This window comes from Neofelis nebulosa, chromosome 8, assembly GCF_028018385.1.
Source record: "Neofelis nebulosa isolate mNeoNeb1 chromosome 8, mNeoNeb1.pri, whole genome shotgun sequence".
Taxonomy (NCBI): Eukaryota; Metazoa; Chordata; class Mammalia; order Carnivora; family Felidae; genus Neofelis; species Neofelis nebulosa.
In genome coordinates, this window is record NC_080789.1 from 99,958,129 (window position 1) to 99,977,767 (window position 19,639).

General features: G+C 44.2%; 1 protein-coding gene across 5 annotated transcripts in view; it reads left to right on the forward strand.

The window, feature by feature from the left end:
- The window catches only part of MFAP5 (microfibril associated protein 5), a 46,311-nt gene extending 27,486 nt beyond the window's left edge, over positions 1 to 18,825 (forward strand). Inside the window, exons 1-11 of one of the 5 annotated variants that reach the window (XM_058743774.1) lie at positions 6,074 to 6,189; positions 6,473 to 6,610; positions 7,140 to 7,199; positions 8,714 to 8,749; positions 12,446 to 12,490; positions 12,830 to 12,862; positions 13,278 to 13,313; positions 15,317 to 15,346; positions 16,066 to 16,153; positions 16,727 to 16,800; positions 18,412 to 18,825. In XM_058743774.1, the coding sequence (XP_058599757.1) occupies positions 7,142 to 7,199; positions 8,714 to 8,749; positions 12,446 to 12,490; positions 12,830 to 12,862; positions 13,278 to 13,313; positions 15,317 to 15,346; positions 16,066 to 16,153; positions 16,727 to 16,800; positions 18,412 to 18,524 (513 nt within the window). In that variant the 5' untranslated portion in view covers positions 6,074 to 6,189; positions 6,473 to 6,610; positions 7,140 to 7,141 and the 3' untranslated portion in view covers positions 18,525 to 18,825. Of the gene's footprint in view, positions 1 to 6,073; positions 6,190 to 6,376; positions 6,611 to 7,139; positions 7,200 to 8,713; positions 8,750 to 12,445; positions 12,491 to 12,829; positions 12,863 to 13,277; positions 13,314 to 15,316; positions 15,347 to 16,065; positions 16,154 to 16,726; positions 16,801 to 18,411 lie in introns of those variants that run through there. The other 4 variants (XM_058743775.1, XM_058743776.1, XM_058743777.1 and 1 more) reach the window with 4 other exon arrangements.
- The last annotated feature ends 814 nt before the right edge of the window (positions 18,826 to 19,639 follow it).

A 19,639-nucleotide genomic window follows, 5' to 3' on the forward strand; every position in this document is an offset into this window, starting at 1 on the left:
AAAGTTTATTTATTTTGAGAGAGAGAGAGAGAGCGGGGGGGGGGGGGGGGGGGGGAGGGGAGAAGAGAAGGAATCCCAAACAGGCTTTGTGTTGTCAGCATGGAGCACGACATGGGGCTGGATGTCATGAACCGTGACATCATGACCTGAGCCAAAATCGAGAGTCAGACACAGCCGACTGAGCCACCCAGGCACCCCTTAAGATTTTATTCATAAGTAATCTCTATACCCAGCAAGGGGCTCAAATCTACAACCCTGAGATCAAGAGTCACATGCTCTACTGACTAAGCCAGGTGCCTCAAATTGTTTCTTTCTTTTTTCATGGCCTACATTTCAAGTAAATTATAGTACTAAATTATATGAATCATTAGTAGTGAATATTAAAGGATAATTCTGTGGTTTCCACATGAGTTCTGTCTCTTGGACCCTGTTTCTCCCCCCTGTTTTCCTTCTTACTAGTCTCTTCCTTTTCTTCTGTCCCCTCTGTTATCTGTTGTTTCTTTTCGTCTCTCTCCTTTCTCTATGCTTTCTTATGAATGTGTTAATTTCAAAAGAAGTATAATCATACTTTTTAGCACAGCACCTAGCATATGGTAAATGTTCCATAAACATTAGCCATTACTACTAACTAGTGTATAATAATGGCTAATGCAGGGGCGCCTGCGTGGTTCAATTGGTTAAGTGTCTGACTTCAGGTCATGATGATCTTGCGGGTTTGTGAGTTTGAGTCCCGCGGCGGGCTCTGTGCTGACAGCTCAGAGCCCGGACCCTGCTTCAGATTCAGTCTCTGTCTCTCTGTGCCCCTCCCTGCTCAGGCTCTATCTCTCTCTTTCTCAAAAATGAACAGTTAAGGGGCGCCTGGGTGGCTCAGTCGGTTGGGCATCCGACTTCGGCTCAGGTCACGATCTCGCGGTCCGTGAGTTTGAGCCCGTGTCAGGCTCTGTGCTGACAGCTCAGAGCCCGGAGCCTGTTTCAGATTCTGCGTCTCCCTCTCTCTCTCTGACCCTCCCCCGTTCATGCTGTCTCTCCCTGTCTCAAAAATAAATAAACGTTAGGGGCGCCTGGGTGGCGCAGTCGGTTAAGCGTCCGACTTCAGCCAGGTCACGATCTTGCGGTCCGTGAGCTCGAGCCCCGCGTCAGGCTCTGGTCTGATGGTTCGGAGCCTGGAGCCTGTTTCCGATTCTGTGTCTCCCTCTCTCTCTGCCCCTCCCCCGTTCATGCTCTGTCTCTCTCTGTCCCAAAAATAAATTAAAAATGTTGAAAAAAAAAATTTAAAATAAATAAATAAATAAATAAATAAACGTTAAAAAAAATTAAAAAAAAATAAACAGTTAAAAAATATTTTAAAAATGGTGAATGCATAATAATGGCTAATTTAGTCTTTCACACAATTGTATCAACATTATAATACATTATTATATACTATATACAGGGAGAAATATCTAAATATTATATTCATATGTTAGATAAGATGGTTATGTATTATAGTATAGGACATATCAATGATCTATGTAGCAGCTTAAAACAGCAAACATTTATTTTCCCAAAGCTTGTGTTGGTTAGGAATACAAGAACAGCTTAGTTGCGTACCTCTGGCTCAGAATCTCCCAAGGCTGTAGTCAAGGCATTGGCTGGAGCTGCAATCTTCAAGGTCCAATTGAGGGAAGATCTACTTCCAAGTTCATTTATATGGCTCTTAGAGTTCTGGGGCTGCTGACTATTGGCTAGAGATATCCCTTCTTTCACAAGAGCATTTCTATAGAGTAGCTCACAGCATGGCAGCTGGCTTTGTTCAGAGCAAATAAGCAAGCCAGAGATCAAAAGGGAACACTAATGTTAGAAGCCAGAGTCTTTGTAATCTCATCTGGAAGGTACTACTGAGCCTTTGCTGCGTTCTATTCGCTACTGGTCCTTCCATCCAACCCACACTCAAGGGGGAAAAGAATAGAAGGGAGGAATCACCACTGGAGGCCATCCTGCAGGCCAGGCTGCCTAGCACATATTATCTAGAATATATATACATATAAATCATAAATCTACCAAACTTAATAATTATATTAGCAATTATTAATAATTACATACGTTGAACTTTCCTGTTTTCTTCCGATATTTGCATAGTCCAGACTTTTTTTATTTTTTAACGTTTACTTATTTTTTGAGGAGGGGAGAGGGAAGGGGCAGAGAGAGAGAGGGAGAGAGAATTCCAAGCAGGCTTCATAGAGCAGATCCCGACATGGGGCTCACACAAACTGTGTGATCATGACTTGAGCCAAAAACGAGGCTCGGATGCTTAACTGACTGAGCCACCCAGGCACCCCTGTTTTATTTGCTTTCCGATGGGTAGAATGGGAAGATGGAACCTTAACAGAATCCTGACCCTGGATCAAGCATTCTACACCATTTCACATTTGCATGGTCAAGACAGCGTGGCCTACAATGCAAGACCACCAGTATCATCAGAAAATTTACATCAACCAGAACGATGGGACAGACGCGCTATTGCAGATATAAGTTAAACGTTTTATTATGAGTTAACGGCACTGAAGGAAAACGACATGTTTTCCATACACTGATTTTACAGCCTCCCTGCCAAAATTCCTTTGTTTCTAGAGTAGCTGTTGCCCAATTTATAGGCCTATTTCTGTTTGCTCTATTTGCCTCTGATCACTTCAATACATTGGCTATTTGTTCCACTTGCTATACTCCTTGTGAATTCTCTAACTAGTTACTTCTCTAGAATTCTATCCTCTCTACATATTGGCATTTGACTCATTTTTTGAAATGTTTTACATAGAAATAGCAATTTTACTATTTTAAGTCTTCATCTCAATCCAATTCAAATGACCAAATTTTGATTTTATTTAAATTTATTTTAAAAAAAATTTTTAACATTTATTTATGAGACAGAGAGAGACAGAGCATGAATGGGGGAGGGTCAGAGAGAGAGGAAGACACAGAATCTGAAACACGCTCCAGGCTCTGAGCTGTCAGCACAGAGCCCGACGCGGGGCTTGAACTCACGAGCTGTGAGATCATGACCTGAGCCGAAGTCGGACACTCAACCGACTGAGCCACCCAGTCGCCCCAAATTTTGACTTTTTAAAATAATGTTATGTATGTATGTATGTATGTATGTATGTATTTTGAAAGAGAGAGCTCAGTGATTGAGGGGGAGGGGCAGAGAGAAAGGGGGAGAGAGAGAGAGAACCCCAAGCAGGCTGTGAGCTGTCAGCACAGAGCCCAACATGGAGCTGGCTCCCACGACACGGGAAATCATGACCTGAGCCAAAATCAAGAGTCTGGTTAACAGACTGAGCCACCCAGGTGTCCCCAAAGTTTGCTTCTTACATGCTAATCATCCTACCTGCCAGGGATGAGTAAGATTTCACCTCTGCAATCAAGGAACTGGAAATAAATACAAAGGTAGCTCAGTAGAGAGAATGATAAGCTCTTGAGAGGCAGGGGGTGCCTGGCTGGCTCAGTCTGTAGAGCGTGCAACTCTTAATCTCTTGGTCATGAGTTCAAGCCCCACGTTTGGATGCATAGCTTACTTTAAAAAAAAAAAATTCTTCAGAAGGAGAGGAGACCAGAAAAGGTTTCTGGGAAGAGGCAGAGTCTTACCTGGGCTTTGATGTACACATGAGCATTTACTGACTGGGATTGAGAAAGGATATTTCATAAAGGAAGGAACAGAAAGTGCAAAGCTCAGAGGCATGAGGTGTTACAGCAAGTATGGGTTATTAATGAGTGGGAAGTTGTCTGAGGATGCACGTTTCCTAGCTTCTAACTCCAGCACTGAGTTCATCGTTTAAGTTGGGCTGTTACTAGTTTATTGCTTCATTCCTCTGCACACATTGCTCTCTGCCTTTCCTCCCTCCCCACCTCGTATAACCCTCCTCCCTTCTTGCTTTCCTTTTATGGGATTTCGTTTTGGCTTTTTTTTTTTTCTTTTTTTGCATTTAGGCCCTGGATTTAATTTAGTTGGATTGGACTGTAGTAATAACTTTTCTGTACATTTGCCCAGAGGCCTTCAGCTAATGGGTGTATTCTTTACAGGCCAATAAACAGATGAATAGAGCCGGTGCGCCGTTTCGCTTGTCTGCCTCCCTTCTCTTCCTTTGTACTTCCCCCATCTGCCATTGACTGGAGACCCTTTTCGAAAACGAAAATTTTCCTATGTGACTCAAACATGAGCTTGCCTGTATTAAGTGGCCTCTGCACCTGCCAGGCTATTCCATAGAGGACTTTCCTGTTCGCTCCATCCACAGGCGATCAGCTTGCATTGGATGGGATCGTGGACTGCTGCCCAGGGAGTTCTTCCCCTGGGGTCAGTGGGAACCTCAGAAAACCAGACGCTCACGGCTCTGGTTGGCAGTTGTTCATTTCTGACCTGTTGGTGTTACTACTTGCGGAAGCATGCAATTCGACGATAAACCGATAGTGTAATACAACGGAAGCTGACCAAATCACCTCGGGAAAAGCAAATCTGAGGTTCTCTCCCTACCTGGGCTCTGAAAAAAAATGGGGAACAATGCTGGAAGGAAAGGGCCACCATAACTGCAAGGAAGAGAAAATTAATCAGACTACTTCAAGACAAACTGCGTTCCTGGAAGCCTAGGAAGCCCAGCACGAAGAAATGGTGGCTCCTGCTCTTAACATCAGTGCGCCCAAGCTTCCTCTCCTTTCCTTGTAAGCTGCTGCTCCCTGCCTGCCTTCTCCCTCTGCCTTACTCCGGACATTCTGTTCCACTGTCGCTGCCCTAACTTCAGACTCCCTCCTACGACCCCAGGAGAGCACCCCCTCCCGCTGCCTGGGGAGGCTCTTCTCTGCTATGGTCTCGAGCTGGGCCAGCACATTGAGGTCATTGCTCTCCCTGCCAAATGACTGGGCTGAGTTCAGTTTGTCCATCTGTCTGAGCTTCATGGAAAACATGATTGTTGCTCTAAGCTCTCTATTATATGTCCTGCCTCAGCTCTGCTTTGCCTCTGCTTTTTTGTGTTTCGATCCCCACCCCCACCTCCCTGCCTTTTCTTTGCGGACTCTCACCAGACTGGAATCACATCTGTTTTCCAGCCTCTGCACTCTCACTGCAGAGCACATGGGCGAAGGGCAAGTTCTCAGTAAGGCAGGTCAGGAAGAGCAGGGTTTTATGTTCACATTTGTTCTAAACTGTGACCGGAACCCATGTGTCTCAGAGATGGAACATGTATGGCCCCTTTGGAGGAGCTGAAGGTGCTATTTCCTTAGTTCTGCTTAAATCCAATGCTCTCCCTTCCTCCCAAATAACTAGTTTACTTCCTCCCCTCTTCCCTCCTCCACTCCTTTCCCCCTCCCTTCTCTTATTTTTTCTTTTTCTAGTCTGTATTCTATTAACACGATCTGCTCTCTGTCTACCTGTACTCTCCTCTAATTTAGCTCCTTTGGTCTACATTGTTTATCTCCTGACAAGCTAACAGATTAACTTGAAACTTAGACACTTAAATGCGTACAAGGTCAATGATCCCTCAGATTTGAGTTTCTGTAATTCAAGTTTGTTCCCTCCAAAGTGGAGATATATCTTTTTTTTTTTTTTTTAACCAGTCAAAACCTCTAGGTTTCTATGAATAAGAGCAAATACAAAGTCTTAAAAGCTCCTGGATCTGAGAAAGTTATCTGTATGTTACACGATGTGGGGAAAAGTATGGTTGGAGAATAAGGCCAGCAGAATGAAATTGGCTCCCAATTTCCTTTGGGCTTTGGATAGCATGTTGTCCATAAGATTCCAGAAACCAAGATGCTTAGCATAAGCTTAAACAAAGACAAAAGACAGAAGAAGGTTGGCATGTCCTCTCACAGAACTCCCTTACATTTCAAAAGGATTCAGAGAGTAGTGTATTTTTCAACTTTTCCTAAGCCTAAAGCAGCCAACCCTCCTCCTGGGCAAAGCTTATGTAGTGTCTGTGTTTGTTTGAAAATGGAATAAATAGGATGGGAAGGGAGGGGCGGGAGGGGCAGAACCACATTCTGGAATGCATGTGTCAAGAAAGAGGCAAAGAAAAAAGAGAAACACAGGGATATAAAGGAATTTGGTGGCGTTGAAGAGGTAAATGTCAATAAAGAAAGTGAGAGGGAAGGATGGCAGAATGATTCAAACATAGAAGATGGCCAGAGAAGGGGCAGACTGTGCAATGATGAGACGGAGCTACTTAGGTAAGGAGCCCAAGGAAAAGGAGGTGGGTGGAGGCTGGGGCCTGGGGCCAGGTTGCAAGAGGGAAAAGAAACTCATGGAAGAAAGGCACATGAGTGGGAGCCAGGCCTCCTAGGGAACGGCATATCACTCACTGGTGTGGTCATAACATTTGGAATGAGGGTGTGAGTGACTGCGAATCCCAGCCCCTTCTCAGTCCAGCCCCATCACACTCCTCTAGCCTGGCTTTCTCCCTCTCTGTGTGTCTCTCTCTCTCCCTCACTTTCCCTCATCTCATTGTTTCAGAGTAGGCCAAATTTGAAGTCCTTCCCAGGGAGTGGCCCTGTTCATCTTATTCTCCAGCCAAAGTAGAAACAGCGAGAGAAGGAGAGACACGTTCAGCAGCCAAAGGACTCGGTGGAAAGAGCAGAGAAAAAGTACACAGTGAGTTGTTTGATTGTATATAACCCTAAACAGACAGAGGGAGTGTGTGCGCGCGTGTGTGTGTTTGTGCGTGGGTGAAGTTGAAATTGAAAGGCCGGAGGGGGGGCAATAGGAAATGCCACTGCCTTAGAATTGAGTGGATATCCCAATTATCCATGGAATTCAACAGGAGACACCAAGTTAAGCAGATGATATTAAAATAGCCACAGATATCAAAAGGGAAAATTAGACACTGGGGGATGAAGGAGGCCAAGAGTTGGGGCAAGCACAGACCATTTAGAACACAAAGTTTTCTCTGACTGGGCAGAAAAAAGTAATGCGAGTTAGAATAATGGTAAGTGATCACAGAATAGAATTGGGAAAAGAATGCTGGGTGAACGAAAAGAGAGAAAGGGCTTGAGTCACATGGGGGACCAGGAAAAACCCTGGGAAGACAAGGAGAGGGGCCCTGCGGGTACCCCTGCCTGAAGTCAAAATGCTGATGTGTCCCTGAGCATTACAACCTCTACTCTCCCAACACCCCTGTCAGATATGCTGCTCTTGGGACCCAAGGTGCTTCTGTGTCTCACTGCGTTCATCATCCCCTCTGGTGAGTCCCTACCTTTGTTCTTTCCTCCCTACAATGCCAGCTCCTCAGCTATATGTGAGTGTGGAGGTGTAGGCTGGAGGGCAGGATGGAGGGGAAGTTGAAGAGGAACCACAGCAGGAGCGCCGGCTACTGAGTTCTAGAATAGCCATTAGAGAAATGAACAGGGGTGCCCGAGTGGCTCAGTCGGTTGAGCGTCTGACTTTGGCTCGGGGTCATGATCTTGTGGTTCATGGGTTCGGGCTCCATGTTGGGCTCTGCGCTGACAGTGTGGGACCTGCTTGGGATTCTCTCTCTCTCCCTGTCTCTCTGCCTCTCCCCTACTCATGCTCTCTCTCTCTCTCTCTCTTAAAAATAAAAAAAATAAGCTTAAAAAATTTTAAAAAGAGGGGCGCCTGGGTGGCGCAGTCGGTTAAGCGTCCGACTTCAGCCAGGTCACGATCTCGCGGTCCGTGAGTTCAAGCCCCGCGTCGGGCTCTGTGCTGACGGCTCAGAGCCTGGAGCCTGTTTCCGATTCTGTGTCTCCCTCTCTCTCTGCCCCTCCCCCGCTCATGCTCTGTCTCTCTCTGTCCCAAAAATAAATTAAAAAACGTTGAAAAAAAAAATTTTAAAAAGAAAGAGAGGAACAGATTTATGTCTGAGAAGAAAGGGCTAGGAGGAGATCAGAGATGACCTCGGACCCATACTAACCATAAAAGGGTCGCACACATAAACGTACAAGCAAACAAACACCAAAGAAAAAAGAAATGGGCACACAATTGGGTGCACAAACATACAGAGACGGCTAGTAAGAAACTGGACCAAATTCAATTCATAAAGGGAACCCGTGGGAATATATACACTCCCACTTAACCAACACTGGCTCCTGCAACACACAAATATATCCACATGCACACAAAGAAACACGTGCCTAACCACACACTCAAGTAAAGTCGCTGAGCTAGAAGAGGGGCCACGGAAAGCGAACCCTCGGAAGTTGACGAAATCCTACTCTATTTTATTTTCTCATTCTGCCAGATACAGACTGTGAGAAAATCACTTTTGAGGTTGTTCAGTAATGTAGCTCATACAATGGAGGTTGTGATAGAACAGGGCACATTAGAAAGGCTGCTGGCCCCGTCTGCCCAATAGGACCCCACTCCTGCGGGGGATTGAGGGCAAGAAGGCACCCCAAGCCAGGGCTTGGCAAAGCAGGGCTTTGTTCCCAGGAACTTGTTTTTCTTTGAGTGTTTCCCTGTCAGCACTAACGGTCTGAGTAATTTTGAAATTTTTCATTTTTGTGTTAAATAGGCTCCACGCCTAACGTGGGGCTTAAACTCACGACCTTGAGATCAAGGGTCGCATGCTCTACTGACTGAGCCGGACAGGCACCCTTGATTTTGTACGGCACTATACAGAAATCCAATGCAGAAAAATCAAGTAAACGATTTTCCCATCATTTTCTGGTTCATCTTATAAAAGCTTTATGGGGTGTAGAGCTAGAGTCATTTATCCCTTTTCTCTTTCCTTTGCCACAGACTGGACACCACTAGGAGCCAATGGTCAACGAGGAGGTACGTAAACCCATGGATCCGGGCTCTGTGTGTATTTTTTATGTTTTGGTTATTGGTTTTTTTTTTTTTTTTAGTATTTATTTAAGTAATCCCTACCCCCAATGTGGGGCTCGAACTCATGACCCCGAGATCAAGAGTCACATGCTCTTCTGACTGAACCAGCCAGGTGCCCGCACCATCTGCTGGGGTTCTTATTGGGTATAATACAGATTAATGGTCCCAGTTAAAGAATCTGTAATATAAGAGAGAGACATATTGCCAATTTATAGGAAATAGGGTCTAATTCACCAGTTTCCAAAATCCTAATATCCTCTCAAAAAACTTCTTTTGTCAACTGAAATACCTTTCCCAAAACCTCCTCCATGACCATCCCTCATTTTTACTCTCCTATATATATATCTCTTAGCTTCCTCAGAAAATACCACTAACAACAGAAAGCATTTTCCCAACCATGTAACAACGGAGACGCTAACTGACAGACAGGATAAGAAGCCATCTCAGTACGACAGTGAAATTCTGGCACTAATGGATAGAACCCAAGTCTTGGCTTCCAAAGAGCCACTTCCTTCAGCTTGACGAAGGAAACTCCAATTAACATCTCCACTCTGCCTCCAGACAAACATAACTACAATTTATCTCTTACTTTCCCCGACCCTTGAGAGCCCATTAATGGATCATAAAATCAAATTAGCAGATCACAACTGCCCTTTTGTTTTTGATAAATTAGCATAAACTAAAATAAAAAAGGAGTACTTTGCAAGTACATTGCAAGAGTAAAGCGGCATCATATAAATCTGGTTTCAATTTTCTATGCATACACTGGGGCACAATACAATTTCTTCCTGGGCATCCTGGTACAGTAGATAAAAATGTGGAAACATGGCATTTTCTTTTTCCACTGCTGTGGGTAAAGAGGTCTGAATCCCTCAGTTTCTGAACCCACATCAGAGTTCTGAATTCATTTTTCTGGGCCGGTTACGGTCCAGTCCTTTTCCAGATGTTTGCGATGCTTCTTTAACAGAAATAGAAGATGTGCTAAAAACGCCTGCTTAAGATTTCTTTTCAGAGAACATTCATGAACCCTAAAGAAACATTTATACACTGGCTGCTCACGGATAAGGTGGGTGATCTGAGGAATACACGGGCAAACAGTACTCTATCCAGAAATTCGGAAGCGACAGCAAGGAAACACTTCCAACCCCTCCGCTCTCCCACTGGTTTGCTTCCATCTCTGTGAGTGGCTGGACTGGAATGTAGGACAGGAAGGGAACTGGTGGGATGGCACCGTGTCCTGGAGAGGCTCCACGTCCCTCACGGTTTTTGGAATGACTCGGGTTAGTGGTTTCTCAAATGTCCTGGAGGATTGCAACAGCCTTGGATTTTTTTTTTTTTTTCACATTTATTTATTTTTGAGAGACGGAGAGAGACAGAGCGTGAGCAGGGGAGGGGCAGAGAAAGAGGGAGACACAGAATCTGAAGCAGGCTCCAGGCCCCGAGCCGTCGGCACAGAGCCCGACCCGGGGCTCGAACTCACAAACCGTGAGATCATGACCCGAGCCGAAGTCAGACGCTTAACGAACTGAGCCACGCACGTGTCCCAGCCTTGGATTTCTTTTACCAAAATTTGTCCTGAAGTAAGGAAAGCTAATGTTCAGTGTTAAGAGATAAAAATCCCCTTCTGTAGGATCTAATGACTTTATTTTTATTTTTTTAAGAGGATGATGTGGGGTTCTGGGTGGCTCAGTCGGTTGAGCGCCGGACTCTTGATTTTGGCTCAGGTCATTATCTCACGGTTCATAGAATTGAGTTTCCATGTGGCTCTGTGCTGAGTTGAGCTTGGAACCTGCTTGAGATTGTCTCTTTCTTTCTCTCTCACCTCTTGCTCCCCTCCCCCCCCCCACTAGGGCTCTCTCTCTCAAAATAAATTGCTTCAAAATGTATTATTTTTCTTTGCCCTCTACCACAATGATCAATCGCTCTGGCACGCTTTATGAAAATGCTATTCTTTCCAGATTTAACCTGCCATTTAGACACTGACGGTTAAGGAAAAAAAGTCAAAGGAAACTACGTGAATTTGGTGACCCCTGGTGGGCAAAATGGATTGTGATGACAAGCCGTCTACAAGGAAGGATACTTCTAGATGGGATACTTACTGAATATTTAGACGCTGGGGTGCCTGAGTGGCTCCGTCAATTAAGCGTCTGACTCTTGATTTTGTCTCAGGTCTAGATCTCACGTTTCGTGAGTTCGAGCCCCCTTTTGAGCTCTGTGCTCTGCAGCGCAGAGCCTGCTTGGGATTATCTTTCTCCCCCTCTCTCTGCCCCTCCCCTGCTCACACACCCTTCCTTTCAAACTAAGTAAACATTTAAAAAAGAAAAAGCAAAGTAACAAAGCTGTGTTGACATCTAAATATTGTTTAAGTTTGTTTATTTTGAGAGAGAGAGAGAAAATGCGAGTAGGGGAGGTACAGAGAGAGCGAGGGAGAGAGAGAATCCCAAGTAGCAATCTCCATGCTCCGTTAACACAGAGCCAGGTATGGGGATCCATCTCACGAGCCAGGAGACCATGACCTGAGCTGAAATCCAGAATCTGACACTTAACCGACTGAGCCAGCCAGGTGCCCCTGTGTTTTAAAGCAGAGAGAGACAGCTGGTTTTGGATAGTGCTGTTATTTGTAGTTTTGATACAGTTTGCTTGTTTATCCTAATAGATTCCACCTTAGAGCTGGGACCGCTTATTATTATGTCTCCTCCTGCCTTTACCTTTCAATGTTCAACTGCAAGGTCATTCTCTACTATCATTGGCATTTCCCCTCCCCCCCCCTTCACCTCACTTCTCATTGAGCATCAGAAAATCATCCACATCACCCTTTGGGACGCTTATATGTAAGTGTTTCAGCAAACTGATAGCCAATTATGTCAAAATTATAATTATCATACTCAATGTCTTTGGTAAAGACAATTTTCATTTAACGAAAGTATCGCCAAGAGGCCATCAATCCATGGTACTCACAACAAGCTGTAGGACCTTGGGTAAATTTTTTGTCTGGTGCTCGATTTTATCATCTGTAAAAACAGATTTCAATGGTGCTTGGCACATAGGAAACCCAAGCTAGCTGTATGCTTATTATCCGGTAGGACAACAAAATGATGTGATTCTTCTCTTCCCATGCTTAACCCACGTATCATGAAGAAAGGGGGTGCCAGTGGAGGATTGTCTGACAGGCACGGAGGGGAAGGCACACAAAGGGAAAAGGATATTCTAGGCTAGGACTGTGTGGGTATATTCAGGGAAGTGGCAAAGCGTGACATCTGTTTGGGTTGCAGGGAAAGGACTTGGTTTGGGAAGCAAACAAAGAAAATCAACTGTGGGATACCCGCTACGTGTGGGCAGCCGTGCTGGACAGTTTCACTTCCTGGGAGTGCAAGAAGGGGAGGGGGACGGAGAGCGCCCAAAAAATATCTTATGGGGGGGCACCCTGGTGGCTTGGTCAATCAAGCATCCGACTCTTGATTTTGGCTCGGGCCATAATCGTGAGTTCGAGCCCTCCCTCGGGCTCTGCCCTGGCAGCACAGATCTTGCTTGGGATTCTCTCTCTCCCTCTCTGTCCCTACCCCGCTCGTGCTCTCGGTCTGTCTCTCTCTCTCAAAATAAATAAATTGGAAAAAAATGTTTTCTGATTTTTTTTTTTCTCAGATGATGTGACTCAAGTGACTCCAGAAGCATTCACAGAAGATCCTAGTAAGCTACCCTTTTTATTTCTGTGCTTTCACACTGGGGCTAGAGGGACTGAGGGTGATGTCTGTAGGAAGATAAATGAAAGTTACAAGAGGTGAGTGGGTGCTCTGAGCTCAGGCAGACCCTAGTGTCCATCTTACCTACCACTGATGCTGTGAACCTGTCCGATCTTTTCTCTCCCATTTCCTTCTCTGAGAATCCCTCACATTGGCCCAAGAGGTCACACTCTTTCACTGCGATTTTTCTTGCCTCCTTTAAGATCGTCCCTATACCCTCCTTCCCTTTCCCTCTTTGCCACTTTTGCCTCCTGCATTTTTTATTCTTTGTGTTATATGTTTGCAGACCTGGTGAATGAGCCCTCTACAGATGAAACAGGTAAGTTGTACTACAGATCTTTTAAAATGGCATGATTCTTGTTAATATTCACAACATTTATTCCAGCGTTTGAATTAATCCTGTATTTTTATCCCTGAGAAAGGGATAGAGGGATTGTGGGTGTTTTGTTCAGTGACAAGTGGGATAAAAGGAAAGAGTCCCACTCGTTTTCTGAAAAAGATGAAACAAAGTGGATTAATAGCTAACATAAGGCACGTGCAATAAAGGATACTGCCAGTAGGGCACATCCAAAAAAATATTCACCATTACTTCAGTTAACTCTATTCCCTTGGATATAATACACAAACCCCAGCCGTAGCCTTGACTTTGCCGTGATAACGTCCATTTTTCCACTCTGACTTCCCCCTTGCCAATTCAAAGCCCTCCTCACACCTGCTGTTTTGTGCCTTTTCAGTTCTGGCCGATATCGAGCCTTCCACAGATGACCTGGGTGAGTTCAGATCTGGGATCCCAGGGCCACTGGGGCCTTTCTGGGCTTTCCCCAGAGCCCATTACGGAAGGCGGTACAGCTGGTTAAGGTTCCTAAATAGCTACCACCACAGTTTGTGAAAATTCTTCCAACAGTTCAATTTGAATTAGTGATATTTTTGATCCCCTAGTAGGTCCAGGGAGGGACTGTACCAGGTGTCTGACGTACAAAATACCGAAGTGCGATATTCCCGTCAAAGTTTCCAAGACTGGATGGGTGAAGGCGAGATAAATATATACACAACTCGCTGCTTGGGAAGATAAAAGGAAACTTTCTAAAAGTAATGGTTGAACTGATTCTCGAAAGAATTGGAGCCAGCCAGGCAGTCGAAGAAGGGACAGTATGCACAAAGATGTGAACGCAAAATAAGTCTTGGCACATTGGAGAAACTGAGCTTTTTAAATACTCAGGGCAAAATCTATAAGGAATAAGTGGTAGGATGTAAGAAAAGGAGACAGAAACTAGATTACCTTAAAGAAATGGTTACTGAGAACCTGCTACTAGGTTTATAGGAATATAAATCAGGAACACAAAGGTGAACGAAACCGATATCCTCCTACAAGATATTTTTTGTCTAATACACAAGATAAACAAATGGCTGACTTTGACTTCATTCGGTTTCACAAAATGCCACAATCAGGATAAGCAAAAGAAGCTGTCCAAGATGCGAGAAAAGAGTCCCCCGGGTTAGGAAAGGCTTCCATGGAGGGCACAATGACTAAGTTGGTTCTTGAAAGACAAGTAGAAGTGAATCAAGTAAATAGGGAGAAGAGCCTTGGGGTAAAGAAAACAGTATGCGCAAAGGCTTAGGATAGAAATAAAAACCAATCGGAGAATAGTTTATACAAAGAAAGGTTCTCATCAGAGTTATGAATTAGAAACCCAGTCAAGATGCTATGGCAATAGTCCCAGTAAAAAGATGATCGCCTGAACTGAGGAAGAGGTAGTGAGAATTAAGTGTGAACTGTAAGTGACTGTAAGTGAGAGGGGACTGTGGAGATGATGTCCAGTCTTCTATTGGGTAGCTGGTGGTACCATTCGCTGAAGAACAATTTGAATTGGTTCAAAGATAAGACAGTTTGAGATGCACTAGATTTGGGGGATCTTTGAAATATCCACAAACTCTTCCCTAAAGTGGCAGATGGATTTACAGGTCTGGAGCTTAGAAGAGATCTGGGCTAGAAGTAGAAGCTGGAGAATTCTCAGCCGAGAAGCCCGCAATTGCAACTAGGGGGTAGATAAGACCACCCAACATATTCCTATAGTATCCTGTCTATAAACAACTCTTCCAATGGCATTTGTACACATCACTCCCATGGTTAGTGAATTCCTTCAACACTATTCCCTCCTTGATTTATTATTCATTCTACAAGTTAAGCCCGTGTTTAACTTGACCCTAGGTTGGGTTTGGCTATGGCTGTGACTTTTGCTATTCTTTGCTGAATAACACTTTCATCTAAGAACCCATGACGATGTATCTGATTTACAGAGAAGAAATTTTCCTTGATGAGCAAGAGCTTCTACAGGATAACAATCTCTTCTCTCCTTCGCTCTAGGATGAAGCCCTTCTGGGCATATGGCTTTTGTCCATACTAAATTTGCTTAGCAACAACACAAAGCTACTCAAAATGCCATCAATTTTTCGATTCTAGAAGAGAGAGGAGAGAGGCAAAATCACATTTCCCATCTTAACTCCTAAATCTGTTCAGTTTTGTGGATCAAAGCAGTCCATTATGGGCTTTCTTTTAGAAGTTGCTAAAAGCATTATCAACCCATTTTTTCTCAATGGGTGCCCCATATGGGCCCCAAGTGAGGCAACATGGGTGCCTCACTTTTTTATTAATGGGTGCCCCATATGGGCCCCAAGTGAGGCCCCAAGGTTACAAAGGGAAAAGGATATTCTAGGTTACAGAGGTAGTAAGTTCTAGAACTCATGATAACTGAATGAAATTTCTGCCTTCCAGCTCCGGCCAATGATAAAAATACCACAGCAGGTATGATTGCCTTTTGCATGTCTTTTTCTTCAGCTTTCTTCTTGGGGATTCCTTATCTCCTTGTTCTTTGGTGGGTACTTGATGTACCTTCTAGTTTGCTTTCCATTCTTTCTCAAAGAGTATTTTTAATGCCCTTCATTCCTGCTCTCCTTTATGATCTCCTGTCCTCGAGGTCATGAAGAAAAGATGGGACCACTGTTGCATGATCCCAAAGCAGTCCTCTTCCTGAGCTACCTTTGGACTTTCTGTGGTGGTTAGTGTATTGGGAACTGACTGCAAGGACAAGAGGACGATAGGTGTCATGGGCAAAGTTGCTTTCTGTAATGTACTGATGATTCTGATGTGCAGCTAGGACTGAAAACTACTGCAACAGAAACTGTGACCCACCTAAGAGTTCTTATTCTCGAGAATGGAGTCAGCAGCATTTCATTTCAGTTTGGTATTTCACACTGCCGCCTGGATAACCCTAGAAAGACTTTCCTAGAAGAACTCTCAGAGATTATTTTAGCTACTTCTGGGTCCAGGTAGGAAAGCACCTAAATTTTATTTCAGCCAGTTTCCTACTGTTCTGCTTTGTTGAACAGGAAGGGCATTCCCCACATTACAATGATCCTATGTAGAGACTACTTTGTATTTTCCCCCCGCTCTCTGTACCTTCCTCCATGTCTTTAATCCTTTGTTCATGCCTCTCCCTGTTCTTTTGTATTGGACTTCTTCAGATTGCCGGGATGAAAAATTTGCTTGCACGAGACTCTACTCGGTGCATCGGCCAGTCAAGCAATGCATTCACCAGTTATGTTTCACTAGGTAAGGGATCCCAGGATGTGGAGAAATCGCCTTCCCTGGTAGTGGTTTCATGTCAGTAACTATGCAATGAGCACCCACTGTGGAACTTCAGTCTTTAGTGGCAGAGAAATTTTGGACATGACCCTCTTAGGGCAGTGCCAGATAGAACCCGGAGTCGGACTTGAGTTGTGCGGAAAACAGACCGGCTATTAAGACTAGATGTTAGAAGGCAAGGGAAGTGAGGGCTGGAGAAAGGACAGTCATGAGAGAAATACTGGTACAGTGAATCTATGACCCCATAGAAAAAGGCTGAAGCAAAGGATCCAGCTCTCAATGTCAGAAATAGTGAAGAGCAGTATTAGATAAGGCTTGATTCCAGGAGGAATGTGCAAAGCGTCCCCTTCCCTCCTCTGGGAGGGAAAAATCAGCCCAAAATACTTAAGGAAAGAAATCAAGAGAGGAGGAAAACAGACAGGGGAGAGTGGGGAGTACAGGAGCTGAAGAGGCACCCTTGGCCTATATACAGACTAGAGTTCTCCCTCCCGATGGTTTTTGCTGTCTCTTTCCTTAACCATGTTACTGGGACTCTGGCAGTTTACGACGTATGTACATCATCAACAATGAGATCTGCTCTCGTCTTGTCTGTAAAGAACATGAAGTAATGAAAGGTAAGATGATATCTGGTTTTTTAGTGGGGAGGGGCAATGATGAGAGAGGTAAATAGAGACGTGATCCTGATGGATCCAAGGTCTGGCTTCGGAGGAGGGCTTTAGGTCACCCCCTGAACTTCCATCAGTGCCTGCCCCACCAACTTGTGCTAGATAAGCAATCAAGGTAAAGCAGTGTGCTTCGTACATAAAGATAACCCTAAGGAAAATATCTTGGATCTCTTTTCAGCAAGATTGTAACTCCCAACCTTTCCCATAGATAGAGCTTTCTGAAGTTGGAACTGGTTTGGAGATCATTCACTGGAGTTCTAGGTGAAAAGGCCAAATCAGGATACCTGGCTGACTCAGTCTGGGAATTCAAGCCCCACGTTGGGTGTAGAGATGACTAAAACTCAATAAATAAAAACTTTTAAAAAAAGGCCAAGTCAGCCATCACAAATAATAGACTCTACTACCGGCAGCCATGTTCACAAATGAAAAAAAAAACCTCTCTAAAGGAAAAAAAAAAAAAAAAAAACTCCACTATTTGGAGACAATTGATGTTTGGACAGGGCCTATCAGTAAATACAAAACAGGACATTTAGAAGCTGGCTACATTTGAAACAGTTTATCAATTCCAGGAACTATTTACATTGCTTAATGCAAAAATTCAGGGGTAGAGGGTAGAAAAACCTGATAAAAACAATTAAAAGGGTCCAACGTGTGTGGTTATACACCGTGCATTGTGGGAACAAAGATACCTCTCACCTTCTCCCTGGCCAGCCCCAAACGATAAGTGTGGTTGGTGAAGGCACCACAGACACAGCCCTTTCTGACTCAACAGCCCATCTTGCACGGAGCTGCTGAGTAAGAGCTGTAGTTGACTTCGCAGAAGGAAACTTGCTATTTGCCCCCATTGGCCTTGTGCAAGCCACCTGCAAGGGAAGCACCTTGAGACTGAGGATGAGTATTTGGGACTTAGGCACTTTCAAGTGTCTCAGGGGACTTACTAAAGTTAGCCATTTGCACACAGTAAACACTTAGATATATAGTGAATAATTGAATGTCACTTTTTTGCTATTTAATAAGCCCATGGTTAGAAGAATCGGGAGCTAGGCGTGTAGAGCAGCCTAAAATTCACCGGCCAGCCACCTGTGCTAGGTACTTAGCATACATTATTTTGTTTTAATACAACTATACTTGAGGCAGGTATTTCATGCTTCTTTTGCTGCAAGGGATAGTGAGGTTCAGAAAAGTTAAGTAACTTTCTAGTAAGCAATAAATAACCAGTGAGCTGCAGATCGGGGGTTCTAATCCAGATCTGTTTCTCTTCAACCTTTCACGAAAGCACACTGCTGTCTTCTCTTTCTCTCTTTTTTCAAAAGTTTATTTACTTAGAGAGAAAATGTATAGGGAAGGGGCAGAGAGAGAGAGAGAGAGAGAATCCCAAGTAGGCTCCGCGCTGTGAGCGCAGAGGGCAAGGCAGGGCTCGAACTCATGAACCGTGAGATCACGGCCTGAGCTGAAATCGAGAGTCGGACACCCACCCAACTGAGCCACTCAGAAGCCCCGGGTCTTCTCTTTCTCCCAAAACGCCAGCCCTTTAGGCATTATTCTCTGCTTCTCTTCTAGATGAACTTTGCCGTCAGATGGCTGGTTTACCCCCAAGGCGACTCCGCCGCTCCAACTACTTCCGACTTCCTCCCTGTGAAAATGTGAACGTGCAGAGACCCAGTGGTCTGTGATGATCAAGGAAGAGGAAGGAAGAACATGTGGGTGGGAGGAAGAGAATGGTCTAACAAGAGCAACCATTGTCAGCTAACCCATAGACATTAGTAGTTCTTAAACCAATCCCTTTGTAGTGTCTAGCTTTGGCCCCCACTCCCTGATTTATTACCCAGACCGATAACAAAGTCTATATTATAGCATGGTTTTGCTGCTTCTCACTACCATAGACATAGTAGATCAATGATAACCAAGTGGCTTATGTACAAACAGTCTACATACGGTTTCAAAGGAAAATAAACGTGAGGTTAATATTTACAATTTGAATCTGTCTGAAATAGATCTTAGGGAGGAAGAAGCTGTCACTAGTTTGGCCACAGGACTTCGTTTCTTTGATTTTCAAGCATGTCCTAGATTAACTCCCCATTTGCAAGTTCCTCTTTACTCTTATGCTAACTATTTTGCTGGATTTGCCTGGCGGGTCTTCCGGAAGAGTCATGGTAATTTGCGTAGTCCCAGAGATTTCTGAGGCCAAGAGTTAGACAATCCTACCGGCAATATCTAAAGACCCAAGATGAGATCTGCTAAGGCTGAGGCTAAAGAGGAGTAGGCCAAGCATGGAACTTGGACTCATGGTTCCCTATTCAGTTTTTCATGCGGTTGTCCCAAACAGGCAAGTAGGGCTAAAAAGTCCTATTTACTTACTCATTTATGGTCATGTGGGGTAGGGGTTAGCCCACCTTCCCAAATTAATTAGACAACTTAATGTTGGTGTGAATTTCCTTGGCTACTCCTTTCACCCCATTACTAAACGAAATCTGTAGAGATTATTGTGCAAATGGATTCTGGAATAGCCTGATTGGGGCCTTAAGAAGGACATTCAGACCTCATCTTTAATGGGCAGACAAAGTTTACCTAGTGGTTTATAAGAAAGAATAAAAGAAATAACATTCAGACAACCTACATTCTTAAGACATGCTGCCACACTAGGCCCTGGTAAAAGTCCCCATCTTTACCACAACAAGGTTAAGTTTATGTGAGTTCTAAGGTTTTTTAATTCTGTGATTTAAGATTTAAATGCATTATTCATATTTCTGGAAGTCTAGATGCAATCTGATTCACAACCACCATGTCT